The following is a 23,968-nucleotide window of genomic DNA, read 5'->3' as shown; positions in this document are numbered from 1 at the left end:
AAATAATAAATTAAGCAGTGGTTGGTTGCAGTCATAAATCAACATGCAAAATTTGGATAAGCTACTTCTAATTTGCTTCTTGGTGTTACCGATTGGAAACATTTCGTGATTTTTTGGATGAAACCGCAAGCAAATGGAAATGAGAATGGCTGCTTATTGCTGTCCAGCATCCCCTACACACACCCCCGTGCACCCCCCCTCCCCCCCACCCCACCACTGTACCGTGGATGTTTTTAATGTGAGCCTGAAATCGACTTCATACTGGTTTCCAGGGTAATGTGGCAGGAAACATGTGGTCATAGTGGGCTGCCCCCAATGCTGTAATGCTAAGTGGTCATGGCTTCTAATGCCAACTGTGGCTTGTAATCCCTTAAACCTTTTTATCTCATGTGTAATTACTAACAACTGCTAATAAGAGAGGGAATGGGCTGGTCATTGATGTGGGCAAACAAGACATTAAAACAACAGGGAATGCACTTTAAAGTCCTCCAGCCTTAACCCGACAGTCCATAAATTACAGGATGGGAAAAAAAAAAAGGAGGAAAAAAAAAAAATCTCTGCTTCGTTCTATTCTGCCATTTAATTTTTTCTCCCCCATTCGCACCAGTGTTTTGATCAGTGATTTGGTTGCAGCTAACACACTGCAATGAAAGGGGATTTCAGAAGGTATTTCATAAGGACCAGTCATAACCTGCGTTGATTTCTCTGTCATTCATTCCCTGGTGAAAATTAAACTTCATTGATGCGTGGAGAGAGCCTTCATTATGAGGAGTGCATATGCAGATGGACTCTGTGTGTATGTGTGTGGGTGTGTGTGTGTGAGAGAGAGAGAGAGAGAGAGCAATGTGACACTGTGATGGAGATCTGAAATGTGGAATAAATGACAGAAAAATACTACATGGTAAATTTGACATTCTGTTTCCCATTAAATAATGGAAAGGAAGAGAGAAATGAAACATGGAAAGAAACTACACACATTCATCATCAAGTGCAGATCCGTACAGAATCTCTACAACAATGGGCATGAGGTCTGATCAGGTACAGAAAAAGTCAAACAATATATAGCAAATAAGAGCATAGGACAATCAGGGGGACAAAACGTTGTATTATTTGCCATCAAAACATCAGACTGAGGTTGGAAGCAACCCAAGCTGATTTGAAGGCAGTGTCATTGAACTGAAATCACGTAGACCTGCGCCCACATGCTCTGCATCAATGTCCGTTCGGGGGCTAATGATTCAAGTGTGCACGCTTCTGTAGTTTCTAGATCAGTGTTGAACTTTCTCTGCATGTGTCCACTCTGGTCTCAATGCCACCAGGCCAGGCAATGTGAAGTAGTAGTCCCCCAGTACCAAATGGCTCCTTTACTGGATGCAAGTAGAAATTACGTGCTTGGTCTGGCCTTTAACCCAAAGGAAAAAAAGTAAAAACAACTGAAAAATACTCCCAAATGGAATAGTTTCTTTTTCTTACGTCATGTGTATCTCATGATTAATGGCACTAAGAGTAAATTGGATTTTTTTTTTATTTTTTTTTTTTTATAGCTGTCAACAAAAGGGACTGGGAATCCAGTCGGACTTGCTAGGTTGGGAGTGGTCTCACAGATGATTTCAGTTTTAAGTTTGGCCCCTTTGGAGAGGACCCGAGGGAAAGCAGCCTTACAGCATGTCCTCGTTCCCGTGGTCGTCCTCATAATCTCTATGGTGATCAAAGTCTGGACTGTGATTGGCTGTCACTAAGGAGAGCGGCCCTTCATGCTCCTCTGGGTCCAGTGGTTCTTCTTTAACGCTGATGTGATGCCTGCGCATGACGGGAACACACAACAGGCCATGTTTATTATTTTATCCTATTAAACCACAACGTTTTTGTTCATCTTTATATATATATACATTATGCACTGGGTGGGGGAAAATAAAAACAAAAACACTGAGCAGGGGAACAAATGGCTGTACATTTAATTAAACACTAACAGAGTAACACTGGTGCGCTTGATAACGTCAGTTCTCTCTCTTTCTGCTTTTCCACCATTGGGGGAACATTGGAGCTTTATTTTCCACAACTGCCAACAACAAGGGTATTCTCTCAGAATTGATAAATGAGGGAGATTAACAACGTGTGATGTGGAGAGGAGAGAATTGACTCCAGCGACTGAGAGGCATAGAGAGCGAGAGAAAGAGAGAATTCGGGGAAGCGCGAGAGGGCCGCCTGTCAGACTCCCAGTGGCGTTAGATCAGCACGCTGTGTGTTCCTCTTCCCACTCGTTAACATGCCCAACCTGTGAGGCGGGTCCCAAGAGGACGACCTTGCACGAGGTTCCGTCATTAATCAACTTCAAGCTGGCAAAAAGAGAAAGAAAGAAAGGAAAAAAAAAAAAAACAACAACACGGCAAGCAGACAGCGACACGCACGCTTTAAATACGCAGAAAATTAATGCGCCTCCTTACCACAGTGTCAATAAGGGAGGAAGAAAAGTGCTGGCAGGGAAGTGAGAGAGAAAAGGCGGAGGCGGTTTGGGGTTGGCGAGGAGGCTCGACACAAACGCCGGGTGATAAGAAACAGGGGCCTTACTAGAATAATAACACTGTCAGTCGTAAACAAGGAAAAACATGAACAAGTCCCCCCCCCACCCCACCCCACCCCACCGTCCGCAACCACAGTCTGGGCAAGGGATTCACCAAAGAGATGAGATCTGCCAAATTTTCACTGTTGAAAATTGAGCCAGAGCCTGAGTGCTGACTTGTGTGGAGTATAGGAAGAAACAAACAAAAAAAAAAAAACAGAAAAAGGGAAGAAAAAAAAAGAGAAGGAACATTAAGAACAGCTGTAGGAGAATCTCTAAATTAATCAGTGTTTCGAGCACACTGTAAACTGTTTCTTTGGTACGGCACGTTTGCCAAGTGTTAATTAGTGATAAACTGATCTTTTTTTCCCCCTCTCATCTTCTTCCTGACACTTTGGATTAAAAAAGTAAAAAATCCACAAAAAAAAAAAAAAAAAAAACTCTCCTCAAAGATGCAAACAGTTTGAGCTTTGTGTAGCCAGAGTCACTATGGAGGCAACACACTGCTTTGCATTACATGTCCCTGTAACTACAGCCCAATCGGATGAAAACTCACAACTCTTGTCATAATGGTCGGTAGGATTAAACCTAGTATATTAATAAAAAAAAATTAAAAACAAAATTTTACAGAAATGAGTATGGGACTATTTCTAGATGCACGCAAAGCATATCTTGCTTGTATTACAAAAGAACATTTATCAGCATTAAAATATGTACTGTATATCTTATCCGTACCTTAAATGCTCTTACACTCGTCTGAGAAATATTTTTTGAGCTACTTATTTAATTTGGCAAGTGCGTTCCAAAAAAAAAAAAAAAAAAAAAGGAGCAAGAAAGGTGTGAAAAGGCAGGCAGCCTCGAGGCTAGCATACACATCCTGTTATTTCTATCCTGCGACTGAGCCATGCCTGAAGCTATGCCCCCAATCATTAGTACAAGCATTTTTCCACCTCCATATCTCCACACGTTCATTACAGCATTTTTTTTTTTTTTAAAAGCTTTTGCTGACATTTTTGTCCTGTTCCTGGATATTTTAGACAAACTCTAGAAATGTAGCTGATTAGCTATGTGAAAGTTTTGGCACAATCTTGAACGGGTCTTTTTTTTTTTTTTTTTTGGAATACTCTCCCCTCAGCAGCTTGGAGGATTATTGGACGCACTGTGAGTCTCCCTGAAATGGAAAAGAGCTCGGACATCTTATATTCACGACTTATGTAAATATTTAAAGAAAACGGAGGCAATAATTTTTGGAGCAGCGCAGCCTAGGACAGCACATGTTACTGACACATACTAAAGGAGAGTTTATAAACCTGGTGCTTGAAACAACAGAAAGAGAGAGAGAGAGAGAGAGAGAGAGAGAGAGAGAGAGAGATTTCCTTTATGATCTATTCCAGACTGAGAACTTTCCAAAAGGTGGAGTTTCCGTTCACATTTCGGATCAGAAGAGAATAAATCACCTCACAATTTCTACTTCCTCTATGTACTAAATGTTTCTGCAGAATTATACGAACCGTGTTTTAAATTCTGTGCTTTCTGAAGGCCAACTTTAAATCAGTGGCACGTATATCCTCAAATACATAAACACATACTGTACATTCTTACGCACACAGTGAGGGTTAAAAGCGTAAAACACTCACATAGCTGAAAGAGGGGAGCGTCCGGGACTGCTGTCACTACCGTTGCTGTTACCGTGGTCCATGGCCCCATTCATCTCCTCTCGGATAGCGTTGGCAAGCGAGTTAAGAGTGGGGCTTCCGATGGAAGCGGTAGTGTATAGAGGTATGCTGTTTTCTGCCATTGAAGCCTGAAAAAGTATGTGCACAATGTAAGAGTGAGGAAGAGGAGCTACAGTGATGTACGCTGCACACAGATGGAGAGCAGACGAGTGGAGTTTTATTGAGGCTGAAAGCTATATGATTAATGAAAGATAACATGGGCACACAGTGCAAGCAGCTGGAGTTATGCTGGGCGATGGGTGGGCAATATGAAAAAGCCCATCATGACCTCTCAGAACATTTCGACCCGATATGTATCACAACATAAAGGCTTACTCAGATACTGCTAGTAAAACAACAGTGTTGTATTTAAAAAATAAAGCTGAAAAATCGTCTGAGGCTTTTATTTAATGTATATGCAAATAAACACTGAAAAGAAGAAAAAATGAAATCTGTCAAATTTGGAACATTTTACAAATATAAACATTAAAAACAGCTGAAATCTATTAAATCTGCTTCCAACATTTGTAATTGTTATATTTATATAAAAGCTATCACATATATAAAATATATAAAAGCTATCACAATACCAATAATGTCTTAGATAAAAGTATTTATGACATAATTGATCACAACATCGTTATTATATCATTATCTCGCCCGGGCAGTACTAGGTGATTTACCTGGAAGGTAGCCGGGAGGACAGGACCATATCCCAAACTGGTCTGAATGTTTTTCACTAGAGCAGGACTCCTGTAGAAATGGCCATACACACACACAGCAAAAAATTCAGTTTCCATTTTAAAAGACATAAAATCATAAAAGTCAGCTACAAATGAGTGTTAACAGTGTGAGCACATGCAGGTATTGATAAATCACTTAACACAAAGGTTTCCAGTAGTACTTGAACTGTATGTGGATTGATGACTACTCAAGACTCACATCAAGACAACAATGCCCAATAAAAGATACACAAAATCAATACCTGCAAATGAATTGCTGTACTATTTATGTGTCTCAGAGAGACGACTATCTCAACAGATTTATGCATAGCAGATTCCACACATTAAGCCTGATAGATCATTTCAGAGATGAAAGACATTGACACAAAGAAAAAAAAAAAAAAAAAAAAAAAAAGAGAGATGAATGAAAAACTACAGACAAGATGAGCATGTGGCACATTGAAGCAAAGCATGCGGGGATATTGTTGGAAGGAGAAGGGTTGGTCGGGGGATGGGGGAAGGCGGTTCTTACTGTACTAGTAGCTCGTCGTAGATGCTGTCGACGACGTGCTTCCGGGGGCGGCCTCGCTGAATGTGGCGGCCCCTTTTAAACTCTTCGTTGTCTACGGTCCAAAAGGACCCAAAGTCATCCTCGATTCTTACAAAGCACTTGTGCAGGGAGAGGTTAGTGCGAACAGCACCCTGGAAAGGGGAGGAGGCACCGAGGGAGGTAGGGGAGGAGAGGAGCAGCCAGGGCAGATGTAATGATCAGACAGACAGATGGACGGACAGACAGACAGACAGAAAATGGTCAAGTGAGAAGATTAGGGAACGCATGACCAAAAACAAGTCACTGTGGGTCCCAGCAAGCAGCTGCAAGGGTACAGAGATGCACAGCAAAGCTAGCAGCAAGTCAGTTCAGCAGCACAGCACATGAGATGATGATGATGATACGGAAACGCTTTCCATCAATCAACACCATGAGACAGGAGGGTTGGCCGTGCAAGGGAGAGGGGGGGTGAACCTACCCGCTGATCTTTTGTGGCCTTCTCTTTTGGAACTCTAGCTCGTCAACAGTCCATACCGCCCCTTTAACGTTTTCTACTCGCACAAAACACTTGTGAAGACTAAGGTTATGCCGGACTGCGTTCTGCAGTTGGTGTGAAAGAAAAGAAAAAGTCTATCAGTACAAAGAGAAATAAGCCAATGTAGAGACATACACTGCAACGTTTCAAAACACACTATACAGGCCTACTATTGCGAAACTGGCCTTAATTTGACCATGCTTTTATTGGACGCTCTCGTCTGTTGAAGTTAGAGATATGGCTTCCAAACATTAAAAATACAAAGGAGCCAGTCATCAGGGTGCCAACTGTAATGGGCCTCGTTAGAAGACAAACAGAATTCCAGTGGGCAAAAACATTGAATCAAATAAACACAACGTTTTGGCCCGTCACTTTAAGCAGCACTTAAAGCAGCCACATCACTGAACAATGACGGGAAACCACATAGTTATAACATGCTTTACCGTGTTCATAATTTACCTTTTCATCAGGCTCATTTGTACAGTACACAGCCAATATTTACTAAATAAAGAGCTCAGTGACAAATGGCTTTGCATGGCAGGGCTGTCAGCACGGTGCTTTATCATTTGCTCATGGTAAACATAGGAGATAGTTGATCGTTTCCTGCCTCGATGCAAAGTAGAAAATCAAACGCTTGAGCAAAAAAAAAAAAAAATAGTTAAGAAAAAAATGGAATAAATAAACAAACAAACAAACAAAATAAATAAATAAATAAAAATTGACCATGGTTCCCTCAAAGCTAGTGAAGCGTCCAGAGTAAATGTAAAAATACGTTTAAATAGGACCCCTCTCCCGGCACCTTCTGAGGATCATTAAGCTAAATTATATTTGCATTCGGAAGAACACATTTTTTCCCCCCCCAAAGGAAAAAAGCCAAATGGAAACTGCAGTAACAAATTTTGAGCTCATTGTTTTGGTAAAGCAACTGAAACACAATGAACGGTTTCAGATAATCTAATGGTTAGAACCTATTAGTCTTTGAGTACCTTATTTATCTTGTGATCTTTCCTCTGTGTGCGTGTGTGTGTGAGAGTGCGCACTAGATGTTTGAGTTACGGAGCTGAGAGCTACAGTCACAGCCAGTCTTTCTCGCACGTTCACATTTTATTCGCTTTCTATCTTAATTCCACATCCTGTTTCTTTATCGCCATCTGGCTTTACCCTGTCCAGTTCTGTGTGCATGGATATTCTGCTTTTTTTTTCCACAACCGTGAAAGATGAGCTTATAAACCTTTAATCACACAAGCACTGACTTTTTATTTGCTTGCTTCTCGTTCTTTCCATAAATATGTTCAAAAGACTCAACTGATACAATTGATAATTTGGACATAACGAAATACTTAAATGTACATTTGACCAGACCAGGAAGCTGTAAGCAGGAATGAGAGATTACCTTCCAGGTAGCTGCATTCCGCCTGAAATATGCAAACATTCGCGTGAACCAGTTGTATATCTCGTTTAGTGTTAGCTGTCTTTCTGGTGACTCAAGTATTGCCTGGAAACACACACACACACACACACACACACACACACACACACACACACACACACACACACACACACACACACACACACACAAACGCTGATAAGCACAATTTCCCCCACCCCATTTCCTTTACAGACGTGGGCTTAAACAAAAGGAGATGTGTGTTCAGGCACCCTTCCCTTTAATGGAGCATGTAAAACAGGTCTCTGCTGATCGACTCTCTTGCTGCTTTGTTTACCGAATGCTTTTGGTGTGGCCTCATTCAAATGCATCCATTTGAATACACCCTTTCCCACTAAGCAACTAGAACAAGTGGAAACTATTTTGCCGGGGACAGATTACAGGGCGCCAATTATCGCCCTGCCCAGATTAATGCTTGTGCGACGGCAGATTAGTGCTTGGCTCTGATAATTGACTGGGCATCTTAAAGATGTTCCATCCCCGCTGTTGTGGGAAATGAATTTCCTAATAATCACATCGGCTGTAATGCTTCATCAAAAGCAATTGTTATACAGTATATGAGCTGCTTCTTCTTTTTTTTTCCTTTTCCTTCACACACTCCCTCTTCTCAGACACCATTGTGCTCGATACAGCTGCTTAATCCTGTGTCGCAGGTCTAAATCGTATTTGAAATTTTAACAGCATTAGTTGGAAGGGGAAAAAATGTTTGCGGTTTGTGTCCATGCTGGAAATATAGATGGGTTTTTGAATGCATGTATATCATGAAGCCGAATTAAATCGGGAGAGAAGAGATATATGTGTACGCTGTGAGCGACTGTGGTCTTACCTGGCGTATTAATGATGCGTATGTGAAGGGAGGACGCACGTCTGTGTTCATGTAGAACTCCTTGTTTTGGCCGATATCTGTTATCGAGGAGCGTTTACAAATAGAGAGAGACATACAATTCATGACAACACCAATATATCAGTTCAACAACAACCAAAAAAACAAACAAAAAAAAAACGTATACAAAAGTTGACTGAACAATATTAGAAACTTAAATGCTGATTAAGGATTATATGCGATGGGCCTCACACCCTGATAATAATGAGTCAGTGAGCTACCTGGCGATATGGGCATGCTGTACTTGTCTGAGTAGCGTCGGCGAATGGGTCCGACACTGTGCAGGCTGGTGGGTGTGATGACTGTGGGATGGTGGGAGAGCGGTGTAAGCGGGGTGGTGGGTGTGGTTGGGGTTTGAGGCAGGCTGAGGGGCGGCGATGCTCCGGGGGCCGTCTTGGACAGCGTGGCATTGGAAACCAGGTTGAGCTGAAAGGCACAATGCAAAAAGAGGGAGGATTGGACTGATGCGTTAATCACTGCCTGGGTGCATGCTGCTGCTAATTGCAAACACACCCTTGAATCAACCTCGGGAGCACTGAGGTGTGTGGGTGGCGCACTGGCTTGCAAATGTTCGTAAAGACAAAGAGCCCTATTCCACCTCTGCCATCTTCCATCTTTCCAGCAGTAATTCAGACACATCTTCCCTGTTTTATTCTATCTTGGCGATTTTCTTCTCTTCCCCCCTCTTAATTTGAGCTGTCCCCCTGAAACTTGCCAGCTGACAGCGCATGTTTTCCCACCCCTGAGAAGCCTCTAATAAGCTAGAGATGAAGAGGCCAAACTGAACTAATTATAGGCGGCAACTGTATTAGAAGGATCCTAATTAGCGGACTTACGGAGGGGATACCATGATTACATTGCATATTCGAGTGACCCTCAGCGTGAACGGTCTGGCGAAAAGATCAGTCTAGAACATTCTGGAGAAAGAGGGCTGTTCCCTTTTTATGAAGTGGAAACAAAAGATTTATAAAGAGGTATTAAGTAATAATGACTATAATAATCTAATTAAGCAGGGAGCTCTAAGTGGTACAGTGGATCTTCTGGCAGCTGTGCTCCTCTTTCACTAGAGTGGAAAACGCAAGCCTGACCTGCTGCTCTTGCTATTAATCTCTCTGTATGTGTGTGTGTGTGTGTGTGTGTGTGTGTGTAGCTGATGACACAAATACATATTTCCCCTCACCAAATTGTTTTAATTGCTAATTTGCCAAAGGAGGCCATGGTTTCAAATGAAACATGATTACTGTGTGGTGTGTGATGAGGGAAGGGGAGAAAGGCAGAGAAAAAGAAGACAGATTTTCAGTTGTCGGGGTCATAAATGGTTGCATTTGTGCTAACAAATTAATGAAATGTCAACCCTGTCAATTGCTTTCACGGTATCAGATGTCTAAATTTTTTTTTTTACATGGTGATGCTGTCATTGTAAATGGAGGGCAAGGCAGGTTAAAGCCAGCAGACAGTGTTTAATACAATCCACACATCATCCCACACACCCCCAACCCACCCGCCCCATCTCCACACCCTACCATCAGCACACACATCTAGCACAATTACCACACAGCCTATTAACACTCATTATCATCCTGATGCCCCGCTTGATGGACACATATATAATAAGGAAATTCAGAAGGCTGGCTCTGACAAAGGCACAGCACTGTCATCACGCACCGCTTTTTACATTTTTGGGGGGAATTTTTGAACGGCTTAAACAGCTTCCATACGGCTGCTTCTGCGCTCAGTTGAATTTACAGTGCGGTAAGATGCATGCTTTGTAAAACTATAGGACGTTGTTCGTTTGTATCGATATGTGCAGACATATATATGTGAAAACTGTATGTAACGGTTTTGTATTCATGTTGATGGTTACAAGTAATAAAAATAATGAATGTATTAGAAAAAACATATCTTGTGTCTAAGAGCGGATCTTTCCATACAACACATACACATTTACACTTGTGTGGATTAGCTAGCTTCATGCCAGTGCTATTCCTTTGCTTTATATGGTGATTATGCGCCACAATAGGTCAGACAGATGCACAATGGCCTCCTCTTTATTTCTTTCACCATTTCAGTGCTTTCCAGCACACTCACAAAAAAAGAGAATTCAGAGAGAAATGAATTAAACTGGTGATCTAATTATACTGCCTTTGACTCACCAAGCTGCTACTAAACGAACAAACAAACAAAGACAAAGCAAAAAAAAAACTACCCTTAATTACTGACAGTGAAAAGGTCACTTTTCTAAAAAGAGTGTGTGGTGAAGGTAAATACACAGATACACTGATAAACAGGCTTAGTAACATTTCCCTTCAAATCACTGATTTACTCAGAAGTAAGTCTCTTATCAATATAACGGGATGTGGTAGCAAGCTAACAATGCTATCAATATCTCAGACCACATTTCATACACCATGTGTCTAGACACCTGCTAATCTACAGCATGTGTGTTTGTGAGGCGTCTACAGGATATGTATTTATAGTAAAAATGTAGACAAACAAAAATAATTTGCTGCGTCATCCTCTCAGTAGCCGTATATCAGAATATGTACACCAGCCACTTTAATAGGAACACCAGTAATCGGTTCATTCAAGCAATTATCCGTTCGGCCAATCATGTGGCAGCAGTGCAATGCCTCTTGAGAATGCACATGCTGGACCTTGAGGTCAATAGGCTACAAAAGCAGAAGACCACACCAAAATTAGACAGTTGAAAACTGGAAAACAAAAAAAAAACAAAGAGGAACCTAAAGTGGTTTTATGCTGTGCATACATTGTGCATTCTGAGATGCTGTTCTGCTCACCATGGTTTGTAAAGAGTGGTTATTTGAGTTACAGTAGCCTTCCTGTCAGTTTGAACCAGTCTGGCCATTCTCCTCTGACCTCAACAACATTAAACTCTATAGGTGTTTGTGTGTGAGAAGATCAGTAGGTTCCGAAGTACTCAAACTAGCCAGTGTGGCACCAACAACCATGCTATGGTCAAAGTCACCGAGATCACGTATTTTTCTCCATTCTGATGTTTGATGTGAGCACTAAGGTGTCTGAAGGGGTTCCTATTAAAATGGCTGGTGAGTGTATGTACGTAAAACTCTTGATTTTTGATGTTTTTACTGTTAAATTCTTTTACAACTGTTGCACTAGTCTGTTAAATCTAGAGTCACTGAGTGTTACTAGCAGTGAGTAGGACTAGGTATGTCAATCTGAATATCAATACTAAGAGTACTGGAAGGCAAGAGAACTTCAGCATGCTAGTAAACTTTGAAGACTTCATAAATAGTATCAAATAAAAATAATATGAAATAAATATGCCTTTGTGTTTCTTCAAAGCCAAAAAATCATTAGCCATACCTGAGTATCCCTAAAAAACATTCTGGGATTTCTATTTCTATCTGTCCAGCATAATCTTTTGGCTTCTGAAAAGATGTCGTAATGGTGAAAATCCAATTTACTTTATAACTATAAAAGAAAACATGGAAGAAGATAAACAAAGAGAGCAGCTAGAGGTTTGTTACTTACGGGCTGTGGGGTGGGTTTGGGCTCTGTGGACTTGACATGTAGGTGAGTCATCATAGCTTGCAGACGTTCTTTGTCTTTCGCTAACTGTAATGAACAAGCAAAGACAGAAAGGACACAAGAGATGATGTACAAATGAGCAACCGTTTTTGAAGAAGCCGCTTGTTTTCATTTCAATTTTCCACACAAAATAACAAACGAATCCTTAAGACAGGATGAATGTTCCTATCATAGACCTTTTCATAATCAGAAATATTTCGCGACTGGAATAACCAATCACACACATGGCTCCTCTTTGACCACTGTGTTACTGTCTTCTAGTTTTTGCTCCCTCCTGTAAAGGATACTTGTACAGATTATTAGAGTAGGCAGAACCCTAAACAGCTAAGCATTGTCTGTGACACACCCCTAAACACACTACACCTTTTCTCTTCTTTTCTGTGCGCCAAACCCAAACATACTGTACTCTGAGTAGGCCGCATTGCTGGGTAAGCATGGATAAACACACACATACAGTATAGAAATGTACTGATCAATGGAATGATTGGTCTTGTTCTGGAGCTACACTACTCTTAAGGTGTTCCCAGGGTTGTGTCTGTCCCTCGTCCTCGTTAATCTGCTCTAATGGAACATCGCCTTCTCGTCCTTCTGAATACATGCATAACTAATATCCTTATGCATATACATTAGCTGCCATTACAACTGTTGCCGCTAAAAACCACTCAATGTATGTATTAATCAGCAGCAGTGATATTTACTGACGAGATGCGCGAAACGTGTGTTTTTCCATAAAAAAAAAAAAACGAGCATTATTAATAGCGTGCCCATCACTGAATGTTTTATTGGGCTGCCAAATACTTAAAAGTCATAAATGACTTTAAAACCCAGTAAAATTCAAAATGTAATTATCTTTTGGACTAAGGCCCCAGGCTTCCCATATATCTTTGGCTGGCTGTCGTGCATACATAACACATTTTTAATGACTGGTTACTCACAAATGTACAAAATAATTTCATTTTTGTTCCCTGCACCTCCCCTCCCCACATCTCTGAGCCACTGGGAGGATGGAGATGGACTGAAGAGGAGCAGATGAAGCGAGGAGTGAGAGAAAAGAGGCAAGATACCTGCAGTTCCAGCTGCTGAACTACTTGCATCTGTACCCGGCACTGGGCCGTACTCCGGTCGTCTAACGCGTGCTCATTATTCAGATGTCTAGAGAGAGAGAGAGAGAGAGAGAGAGAGAGAGAGAGAGAGAAAGAGAGAGAGATGAGAATTTACAGCTGACTATGAAACATTTGATCAAACTTTCATGGTGGTGAAATAGTGAATTACATTATCTGCATGTTCTGTGGTACAATCATTTCTTTCAAAGGGAAAATGGACCCATGTATACGCACACCGAAATGATGCAAAGTAAATAAATCAAAGTCCGTGTGTGAAGGCACCACATTCTTCAAACACAAACGAGTGCGTCTTCCCGCAGCTTGAAAAAGAAGTGCTGGAACCTTTCACGCGGTGACCATATCTATGGAAACCTATGTGTGAGGTAAGAATAATGATCTCGGAGAGAGTACAGATTCTGAATCATGCTGTCCTGCAACACGTTTCCCCTTTTCAAAATGTAAATGGAATCTACTTAGTTTGGGTGGTTTTTCCAGTTAATTATGTCATTGAGATGAAGAGGAACTAAATGAAGCTAGGAGGAAAAAAGCCAAAGGACAACAAGGAGAAGAGAGATGAAATCTGTAATAAACTTGAATTATGAATATAATTACGCATTATGATTTTATACTGCCAAGATCATCTTCTACTCCAGACACCCCCCCCACCCCCTCCCCCCTCACATTTATAACTAATCTAAATAAGTAGCTGGCCCCACCAAGTCTTTCGCTTTCCTCCTTTTTTGTGGTGATTTATATAAAATGAGGAGATAAGGTTTTTGCCAGTGAAGGAAATATGATTGGAGGATTTTTATCAGGCTCTGCATGAATTACAGGTTCGAAAAATGCTTATGCAGGGGCATTTCATTAATCATTTAATCATAAGCCGAGCAGGATGTTTGAACTGATTTCACAAATACCCTTTCATTTCGCTACTTCATTATGCTTGCTAATGGATCCAATATATTATATATATATCATAAATTATATCACATCGTTGCTGACCATGTAGGTCACTATCACCAGATGGGGGCTCGTGGAGCTGAACAGCAGCGTTGCTGGAGGGAAGGGAACCGCAGTTCTCACGCCGGGCCCTGTCTGTCTTCTTTTCCAACACAGCTATTCTTGCCATTTATAGCTAATCAGAAAAGCAGGAGCGGTGGCCGCGACCACAGCAGTGACGGCTTAATCAATCTCAAAGCTGGCAGGGACGAGTTGGTAGTGTCACTGCTGCAGATGTTAGACTGTTTGCAGAGGTTAAACAGACATGCATGTGAGGGATAGTTGCAGGTGACAGGACGTGGAAGGGAATGGGAATCATTCGTGCAAGATGTGTGTACTACATTCAGATGAAATGAGTGAAATGACAGTGGATGAGTGTCTCTCATACAAATACGTCCGTCTGTTAAAGTGAACCGATTATGGTTTTTCAAACATGACCTTTCATGTAGTGTGTTATCGAGCTGTTTGTTGATGTAAGAACGTCTGCAAAGTGTAAAAAATCAAAGCGTACTACAAACTGGGTTATTGACTCCCAAAAGAAAGAACCGATTCTGAACAGCTGAAACGAGTCGTTAGTGATTCCAGACTTACTTCCTGTATTAACCTACTTAGGTTTGTAACATAAAGCCCCGCCTTCGGTCTTCATCGACTACTTCTTGAACAGATGGAACTGAAAGTTGCTATGGTAGTGGGCGTTTCCTTTTAGAAACACGCTGATAGCGGTAGACCAATCACAACAGACTGGGACATCTGACCAATCAGAGCAGAGTATACTCTCTGATAGGGGAGTTTAGAATGAATCCTTTAAAATGGATCATTTTAACATTGATCATTTGTGACACTGGGGGGAAAAAGGCAATGCTGCAGTTTAAATTATGAGCACATTAAAGTATTTTGACCTTGTATGCATGTAAATCTATTATATGAGAACTTTAAAACAAAATTAGGCAAAACCATAGTAGGTGCGCTTTAACATAATAGTCTATTCATGTTCCATGTTTAAAATCAGTGGGGTAGTATGATGTTACCACCTTGAAGCTTTTCAATAACAACGCATCCCAACGTGTTTTATTCATCTTATTCCACAGAGATTTGCCTCGATTTAAAACTGGAATGTATTCATGAACATGTCATGCTTTTGAACCATTTATAATTACGTTTAATGTAACAAGACACTTCCTGTTATTACTTGCACTACAGCAGCTGTAAACCAGAGTTACCTCACTGGCCTCTCTCTCATTTTTTCCTCTCCCTCTTGAAGTTTGTAAGACAAAAAAGTGCAGCTTGTCGAAGTGATGACACCCGAGACTTCCATAAACGATAAATAAATGTCACCTAACAAAAAAAAAATTCACTGTATCAATGACAATAGGCCTCTCTTTGTTAAAGTCTATTACTGATCTTAGTTTAATGTAGATTGTCCACATGACAAGTCCATGTGTATGAATTGTTACTATAGAAACAACACATAGCTGGCGCTATAGCTTCTGACCAATCAGATTTGAGAATTCAACAGTGATATGGTATAATAAATAAGGTATAAACAAGGTGATTTTTTCCCCCCTCATTTTTAATTTCAACACCATTCTCCCTAAAAGAAGGTTGATGATGGAGGATGGATAGCAAGCCAACATTTTGAAAACACCCATCCAAAATCACACCTTAAAAAGCGAGATGGAGCAACGTGACACGCTTGTGAATGCGCAGTTCATAAAAGCAGACGCGGCTTCTCCTCTGCCTTTCATCCTTTGTTACACTGGATGATTCCCCCTCCCCCTTCCTCCTTCCCTTCTAATGACATGTAGAGTAAGAGTGCATAATTAATAGGAAATGAAATATTCAAATGGTCCTTAAATCAGCCTCGCAGAAGAGTGTCTGGACATGAGGAGGTCTGCGTGAACGGCACAACTGACAGCAGGAGGGACTATGAGCGCTGGCATGTGTCACTGTCTGGACCTCAAGCGCAGGACTTTTTTTTTTATATTAAGCTTCCTGGCAGGATGACAGTCTCTAATGTAAATTGCCACAATAAAACAAGTTAAATAGACATTGCTTAAACAGTCAGCATTTTACATGTCATTGAGACAGCCTGTCCTCTTATTGCCGGCTTAATAATGTAGTGAAAAGAGCGATGGTGTAAGCCACACCGAGGGAACAGCTATCACAACAAGCTCTGAGCAAACTAGAGATAACTTCCATTGTTTATTGTTCCCACTGACGTGTAGACATTTACTTGAGCAAATACGTCCTAAAGAAAGAAGACAGCTTAGTATCATGTAGTATTCATTCATTTATTTGTTCACATTTTATTTGCCATTAAGATTAAGAATTCGCGTTGTTCGGCGGGTTTGGGTTGTCTTTAACGTTGCTTCTCAGACTTGAGTAAACATCGTTTATGCTTCAGGGTAAGATGCCATCGATGCACTATTAGTATATTAAAATGGATGTTGACTCCTTTTGCTTGTATGCAAACAACCAAGTTCTATAGTAAATATGGCAAGTAAAACACAGGTCTCAAGACAGCATACATTATTAGAAAAGTGAATAGCATGTGTAGGAAATGCTCTCTGTCTGGCTCATTAACATGACATAACATGTGAGAACAATGACAGCGCGGTAAACGAAAAACAAAACTGGTCCATTGTTCACATATTGTTCACTAACTGTTCATTCATTTCACTGACAATAAAAGAAAAAGAAAGAAGATATTTAATGGAATCACTCATGAGCGCATACAGATACAGCGCTTGAATTCACCTATGACCCGGAGGCTTACCAGTCTATTTATCTGCACAAAAGAAGACTCAACTGCTACACAAGTTTCTTACTCCTGTATACTGCTTGTGCTGGTCCCCAAACCTCCAGCCCACTTCTCCCTCCAGGCCCTCATCTCCCAAACAGGAATTAGTCTTTTCATTCATTTTATTTATTGTGACAGCACAACCAGGTATGCACTGTTTTCTTTCGCAGACAGAATAAATAACCTCCGGGTTTAAAACAACACCTTGGCCCGATGCTGGTTGTTGCTGTTGGCACACACTGCAGAGATCGGCTCGCTGTTAGTGCGTGGTTGCTTTTTTCACTACGCTCAGATACACAGGTTCTGCTGACTAAATGCTTCTGCCTTAGCGCTCCTCACTCTCTCCCTCTCAGGTCAAAGAAGCTTTTCACGGCCTCTTATCGTCTGACCTGATGTAGTGCTCGGCTTTTTGCCGCTTTATTTGCAATTCTTCTGGGCCGTCGGGCGGCAGACTGGAGGAGGTGCATGTGGTAACGCTTAACGGCGTCAAGCGCTAACACCTCCTCTATGCCGGGTGAACCTTCACCCTGCCTCGCTTAAACAAAGACAGCTTTTGTGGTGCCTCTACAAGTGTTTTCTTAACATGTTCCAAGCAGTTTAGGGCAAGCAAGTAAAGTAAACAAGATGTTGCCATGATAAAAACACTTGTGAAAACACTGCAGAGTGCACTTGGGTCCTTTTTAGGGAGAGGGGGAATTTTTTTCTTCCCTTTGCCAAGCTCTCAGATGCTAATTCCACTCATTTTTGTAAACAAATGATGAAGCTATGAACTAAGCCCCAGAGAGGAGGAGGGACGGATTAAGCAGGACACTCCAAAGCCTGCTGTAACATATGAGAAACAGGCGCTCGCTTTCCTGTTTGGATGTCTGCTGTGTGAAGTGGGAAAAGCACACGTTCCTTTACGCTTACAGCTTGAAAGAGCCCAAGCGTACTCGTTAACACTTTCTTTTGTGGGCTAACAGAAGACAGAGGAAAGATCACGACATTATCTGCAATGCAATCTGGAGAAACGGTTACAGCTCCATGCATCGTATTTTTAAACAGGTCTTTTATTAAAAAAACTTCACTAAGCGGCAGGCGATCTGACTCTGAAGCATGAAGTAAAATGCACAAAGGGGCAGGGAATGAAAAAGGAGGAGGAGGAGAGCAGCCGTGGTCTTGCGCCTCTCTGTGGTCTTTTTACTCTGCACTACAGCTGCAACAACTAATCGATAAAATCGATAATAATCGATGATGAAAATCATTGTCAACAATTTATCGTTTCAGGTGGTAGAGCGGGTTGTCCACTAATCGTAGGGTTGGCGGTTCGATTCCTGGCCCACGTGACTCCACATGCCGAAGTGTCCTTGGGTAAGACACTGAACCCCAAGTTGCTCCCAATGGCAAGTTAGCGCCTTGCATGGCAGCTCTGCTACCATTGGTGTGTGAGTGTGTGTGTGTGTGTGTGTGTGTGTGTGTGAATGGGTGAATGAGACACAGTGTAAAGCATAGTGTAACGTGCAGACCATTTACCATTACTGTTTATGTCAACGTTACCTTTTATAAAAAGTAATGGTTAAATACTACTATATAATATAAACTTCTATATTAGTTTATATTATATAAAATATTTATGCATTATTTTTTATGGATGCACAAAAAGTACTGAATTAAACCACAGTCCTAAATGAATAATATATATTCTGGTGTGTGTGTGTGTGTGTGTGTGTGTGTGTGTGTGTATTGGGTTCTTTTCAGTCTTATATAACTGGACAAACAGTTGTGTAACGTTTTAGTCTGAAGTGTATATTTGTAACACTCAGTTTGTGGGATTTATTTTAAATAAACGAAAAAAGGGTACTGAAAGTTTGCCCCGCCCCCATCCGATTAATCGAAAATAAATAAATAAAATAATAATAATCGGCCAACTAATCGATTATGAAAATAACCGTTAGTTGCAGCCCTACTCTGTACGCTTTTATTTTGATAGAATGTGGCTCGATACACAATCACTAATGTGCTGCCATGCTGCCTCTTCTCATCATCTATGTGTTGGACTACACACACTCGCCAGACTAGAGATTAGGAGTGCTGAGAGTCCTAAACGCCTCCTGCTTTAGTTCTGATAATGGAAACAACTTGCTACACATATATATATACACATTCAGGGTGTCACATGACACGCCTTGAGCACATGGGCTCAGGATAAGTGCCTAACATAAGGGCAAAAGGTAAAAGAGACAGCTGCTGTATACTGCATGCTGTATCATCAGCGTGCTAGGGCTTGAGCTGCTAAGCTTTGGGATTCGTGTGCTAACAGATTGCCACTGTAATCGGCGTCGACTTGCTTTGTTCTGCCGAAACCTGTGTACACAATTCACTTACAGGATGAGTGTGTGATCTTGTCTCAGTCAACAACCAGTTTTAAGTGTAAAAAAATCGACACAAAATAAAAAATAGGCGAAGGAAAGAGAGGGCCTCTATCTCTGTCCGCAGAGAAAAGACAAGGGCAAACCTGCAGCGCTCTTGTGGTGCGGCCTGCTGCAGATAAACATGCCTCTCATGTTTGTTTGGAACAAAGTGGCAGAAATCACCATGGGAACAGCACTTATCACTCTCACACACGTGCACAAACACACACACACGGAGGGTCCACCTGTAGCGTGGCTGAATGGCTAAATGAAAGGGGGAGCACAGGCGCGAGGAGAGATGCTATTAAAGCACACAGTGTAGTAGCAAGCGATACGGCTGGGTTCACCTTCCTAAGTTTAAAGAGTTGTGTGTGTGTGTTCGTGTTAGAATGAGGATTCAGTTCTTACTTGAGGAAAGACTGGAAGTCCTCGAACACTGCTTCGCATCCTGGCCATTTACACACGCCGTGTGCGTAGAGTGGGTGACTGTGGTGCGTGTGCTCGTCCAGCGCTGAGCTGTGGAAACACAAACACATTAATATCAATAACACGGATTTAGACGCACGTTATCGTGTGACATAGTTTACAATAATGCGCTTACCCTCATCTAATAAGCGTCTTAAATGTTCATACGCTGCATGAAACAACATTTTGGTCAAAAGCTGCACTTGGAAATACACCTCGGTGTCCCAGCACTGGCTTAAACATGGCGTCTGACCTCTAGGGGCAGTGTGTGATCGGTGTTCGCATGCGATCTTGGCTTTGTCACCAGCATCAACTTGTGGCCTATCAGGGACTCAGAGTTGTCTGGTGCCGGCCAATCAATAGCTAATTCTGGCTCTCTGCTGATGTGCATGGTAGGGTGCTTTGATGGGGCCAGCGAAAAGCTCGCAGAAACAGCGTGTCCTTTCAGCTCTGACCGCTGAACCATGATCCCTCCATCCACCTGGAGCAGCCTGCCTTTCCCACAACAGGAAGCTTCCCAATCCAGCTGGCCATCGCCCACCGAGTGCAAACAGTAAACAAACTCCACCTGCTATCAATTTATCTGCCTGCTGAGAGACGCCAACAGCCTGGGTGTGCAAGCGAGGATTTAACACTAATATTCCTCTACCGCTGCAATATTCTGTTTGGCCATACGCATCATGTTTGCTAGGACTGCTGGAGTTGCGATTGCTATTGCAATAACTGAGTAGGTGACTATTACTAAAAGTACCTGAAACAATGCTATACCACAGCGCTGGATTCTGTTGAATTGGATTGGTGAAAAGGTGTTAATTAGTTTTCCATAACAGCACGGCTCTAACATGAATGATGAAGGCTCGTATTGATGCACTCGTTCTAATATGCTATTGTTTCTATGGTAAAAAGTCATTCACAGTGACTACTATACTGCACACTTGGCGTAATCTAAACCAAATAATAAACGGATTGAAAAATAAAAAGAAATAGTGTTGTTCTATAAGAAAAGAAAAGCATATAATCGTTGATATGGATACGGTGAAGCTTTCTTTAAGGAGATGTTTATTTAACATTCATGAAGGTGCTTTGTAACAGTCGGCAAGTTTTCCACCATAGCAGAGTCTTCATTTTGCAACGGGTGTGTGTTTGTCTGATTAACTTCAAAAGAAATGAAAACCGTCTTTACATAACCCACTGGCTGTCATGTTGAACAGAGAATACTAGCATAAACTATGCTAAATTCAATACACAACTCAGGTCCTGTTTACACTAGTGCAAAACGCATAACTTTCACTACGGTTACGCCTGTCGTCTACACTACTCTGCCATTTTCCATCCTCGAAAACGGAGACTTTTGGAAACGCTGAAGACCTCGTTTTAGTTTGAAAACTCCGGGCTCGTGTTTCAGTGTAAACAGACCAAAACGAAGACTTTTGAAAACGAAGGCCTGGCTTCGCCCGTATTCATCCGCAGATTGGATCCTCTGGATCACTGCGTATCCTTCCCTGATTCGTCAAGCCCCTACCACATGACCATTACTCTACCTTGATCGTATACACAACAACATGGAGACTGAACCGCAAGTGTTGCTGGCTTCGTTGTCATTCTTAGCCGCCATTGTGCAGTTAAATTCTGTATTTTATAACACTGCAGCTGCCTACATGCACACGAGGCGAGCTATGATTAGATCGATCGGCAACAAATCTCATTTCAAGCGGCGTAAGTCCTACATGGAATGCCGATTTGGACTAGCAACCAACTTCCTGTTTACACTTGTATGTGCATGCCCAGTGTGCATGAACGGTCACGTGACGTGCGTTTTCGGTCGTGTAGTGTGGACGTGGATCATTTTCGTTTTAAAACGCCGTCTGAAAACGAAAACGCACTAGTGTAAACAGGGCCTCGAAGTAGCAGTAAACAACTGTGCGTGCTGCCTAATAAAAACAGCCTGGAAAACGTTTTCCGTTGGTTCTCGCCTTCAAAAGCGAACACTAACTACAGCCTATATAGCACAAATGATAGCGATGAGACAGTAAAAGTTAGTTAAACCGACAAAAATGGCACGTTGGAACACCTGAAGCTGCTCAGTGGGAATTTTCTTTACCGCCATCAGTGTAACATCGTCTCTATACGGAGTGAACGCTTGCATCTCTCAGCAAACCACACCCCTTCACTAACCAGTGCAACAGCCTTAGGAAACAACATGCATGCCATCTCTTTAGAACTGGCAAGCTTTCTTTGAATATTTTCCCACCTTTTCCCACTAGTTATTATTTAATAAATTAAAAAATGAGTTCCTGCTCCAACCGTATTACTACTCACTCCAACAAACTAATAAACCCCCACTAATCCACTGAACTACACTAAATGTCGTAATTCCAAGATTAAAACCCTTTTTTTTTTTTTTTTTTTTAAAAGTTTTCTCATACAATTAGTTCAAGAGTGAACACTGTAGTGAACAAGCAACAATCGAGCCACGGTATATGAATGCACTAAGCATACTTCTTTTCCTTTCCAGAAATCAGAAATATCTTCTTTTCTTTTTCCATCCAATGAATTATGCATCTGCATTAAAGACATCTGTTTTGATACGGCTAATAAATAGACGAGGCAAGATATATTCTAATGACTTTTTAACAAGGACCAGTAAAACGTCCGTCTGGCGAACATAGCGCCGATTTTTAATCTAAAAGACATCCTCGTTTTTAATTCTCCTTCGCGTGTTGCTTAATTTAGTATTAAAACGATATTGAACAGCAGAGCGCTTGAGGACTTGCGAGAGGCAAATGAGGACAAAAGTGACTCGCTTTAAAGTAACTAAATTGTGGGAAATGGACGGAAATTTAAAGAGCGGAACATTAGGGGTAATAGGGGACGGGGCATTTTTGGGATGAGGGGAGGGTCCTCACAATGACGGCCCCGTTTCAGTCCGGCAGTCTAAAAGCGGCCCTCGCGGTGCCTCAGCTGAATTCAATTTGACTTGTCTCCGGGCAGGTCTATTATAGTCAAGCAGCCTCGGGGAAAGAAAGCGACGACCTCTAATGATCTTTTAACTTCAGAGTGGCAAATCGCGTCGTCTGCTTACTGCTTACGTGGTGGGTCAAAAAGAAACTCGGTGACGTGAAGCAGACTTTAGGCGATACCGTTAAGCTGCGGTCAAACACGTCCCGAGGTTAAACACACGTCCAGCAACAGTGCACGTGTCAAATTCAAGGATACATAAATGTCTAAGTGCTTATGATAAAAATTTTTTTTTTTAAATGCTGCTGTGTCACATTATTATAAAGATTATTATGATTCAATAGGGTAACACAGTGCAAAGCTCACACCATCTTGATACGTTATGATGTACAAATGTATAAAAGGCAGCAATTGGAATTTTACACCTTACAGTTCTACCAGTGATGCAGGATCTGGGTCTGAGTTTACACAGATAAATTGCTTTTAGTCAAAACACAATTTGTAGAATTTTTTTTCAAGGGGGGAAAAAAAAAAAAAAAAAAACCCCCACAAACCCCCGGTGAGCCCTTAGCCAATTCCCCCAACCCCCGACTCAATTCTCACTAAGACTCGCCCCTAAAATGATTTAATTATCATTTTCAGAGTGGAAGATCAATTAAAGGGGAGAGGCGGTGGGGAAAAGCGGACCCGTATCTGATTATTTATCTCTTTAACAAATTCGCTGAGCTGCATGTCCCCTGAGCGTCCCCTTCCTGATGCATGCTGGGAAGGAAAAGAGAAAATAGAACAACAGGGGAAACATTTTTTTCCTCATAAAAAAAAATAATAAATAAATAAATAAAATTTTTCTCAAATTTCTTTCCCCAAACCTCGCTCTTTCTAAATAAGTATCTGGGCATAGGTTTGTGCAGGTTCATGCAGCTGTTGGCCCCTTATCGGCGTGCTGATGGGTCAGATGGACTGACATGTTGAAGGCTTTTATCATATTTGGGTGTGTGTGAGTGCCTCGTCTCCACGGCCGGCACCACTGGGAGAGCAGCGAGGCTGCTAAAAGCAGGAGCGGGCCGCGTCTAAAACGCGCGCTGAGCGATTGGATTTCTTCTCCTTTCCTTTAAGACGGAAGTGAAAAGCAAGCGAACGACGCCTGTGGATGCACTTAAGGTTTTAGTTGCAGGCGTCACAGTGACTGGCCAGATTTTTATATGACACATGAACCTAACTACATGGTACTTAACGGGCCGAGAGGAAAACGATCCGGCAGGACTGGAGGG

The 23,968-nt window shown here is 41.7% G+C and overlaps 1 protein-coding gene across 16 annotated transcripts in view; it reads right to left on the bottom strand.

Moving 5' to 3' along the window:
* Positions 1 to 217: 217 nt before the first annotated feature.
* The window catches only part of foxp1b (forkhead box P1b), a 176,672-nt gene continuing 152,921 nt past the window's right edge, over positions 218 to 23,968 (bottom strand). For 14 of the 16 annotated variants that reach the window (XM_053635942.1, XM_053635933.1, XM_053635936.1 and 11 more), the window contains 11 exons: positions 19,683 to 19,790; positions 13,047 to 13,134; positions 11,926 to 12,009; positions 8,634 to 8,838; positions 8,356 to 8,432; positions 7,476 to 7,577; positions 6,026 to 6,147; positions 4,959 to 5,028; positions 4,198 to 4,364; positions 1,663 to 1,800; positions 218 to 1,402 (listed from right to left, as the gene is read on the bottom strand). In XM_053635942.1, coding sequence (XP_053491917.1) covers positions 1,264 to 1,402; positions 1,663 to 1,800; positions 4,198 to 4,364; positions 4,959 to 5,028; positions 6,026 to 6,147; positions 7,476 to 7,577; positions 8,356 to 8,432; positions 8,634 to 8,838; positions 11,926 to 12,009; positions 13,047 to 13,134; positions 19,683 to 19,790 — 1,300 coding nt within the window. In that variant the 3' untranslated portion in view covers positions 218 to 1,263. Of the gene's footprint in view, positions 1,801 to 4,197; positions 4,365 to 4,958; positions 5,029 to 6,025; positions 6,148 to 7,475; positions 7,578 to 8,355; positions 8,433 to 8,633; positions 8,839 to 11,925; positions 12,010 to 13,046; positions 13,135 to 19,682; positions 19,791 to 23,968 lie in introns of all 16 variants that reach the window. The other 2 variants (XM_053635943.1, XR_008387065.1) reach the window with 2 other exon arrangements.

The sequence above is a fragment of the Ictalurus furcatus genome, chromosome 11 (assembly GCF_023375685.1).
Source record: "Ictalurus furcatus strain D&B chromosome 11, Billie_1.0, whole genome shotgun sequence".
In the NCBI taxonomy this organism is placed as follows: Eukaryota; Metazoa; Chordata; class Actinopteri; order Siluriformes; family Ictaluridae; genus Ictalurus; species Ictalurus furcatus.
This window is presented reverse-complemented; position numbering and strand designations above follow the sequence as displayed.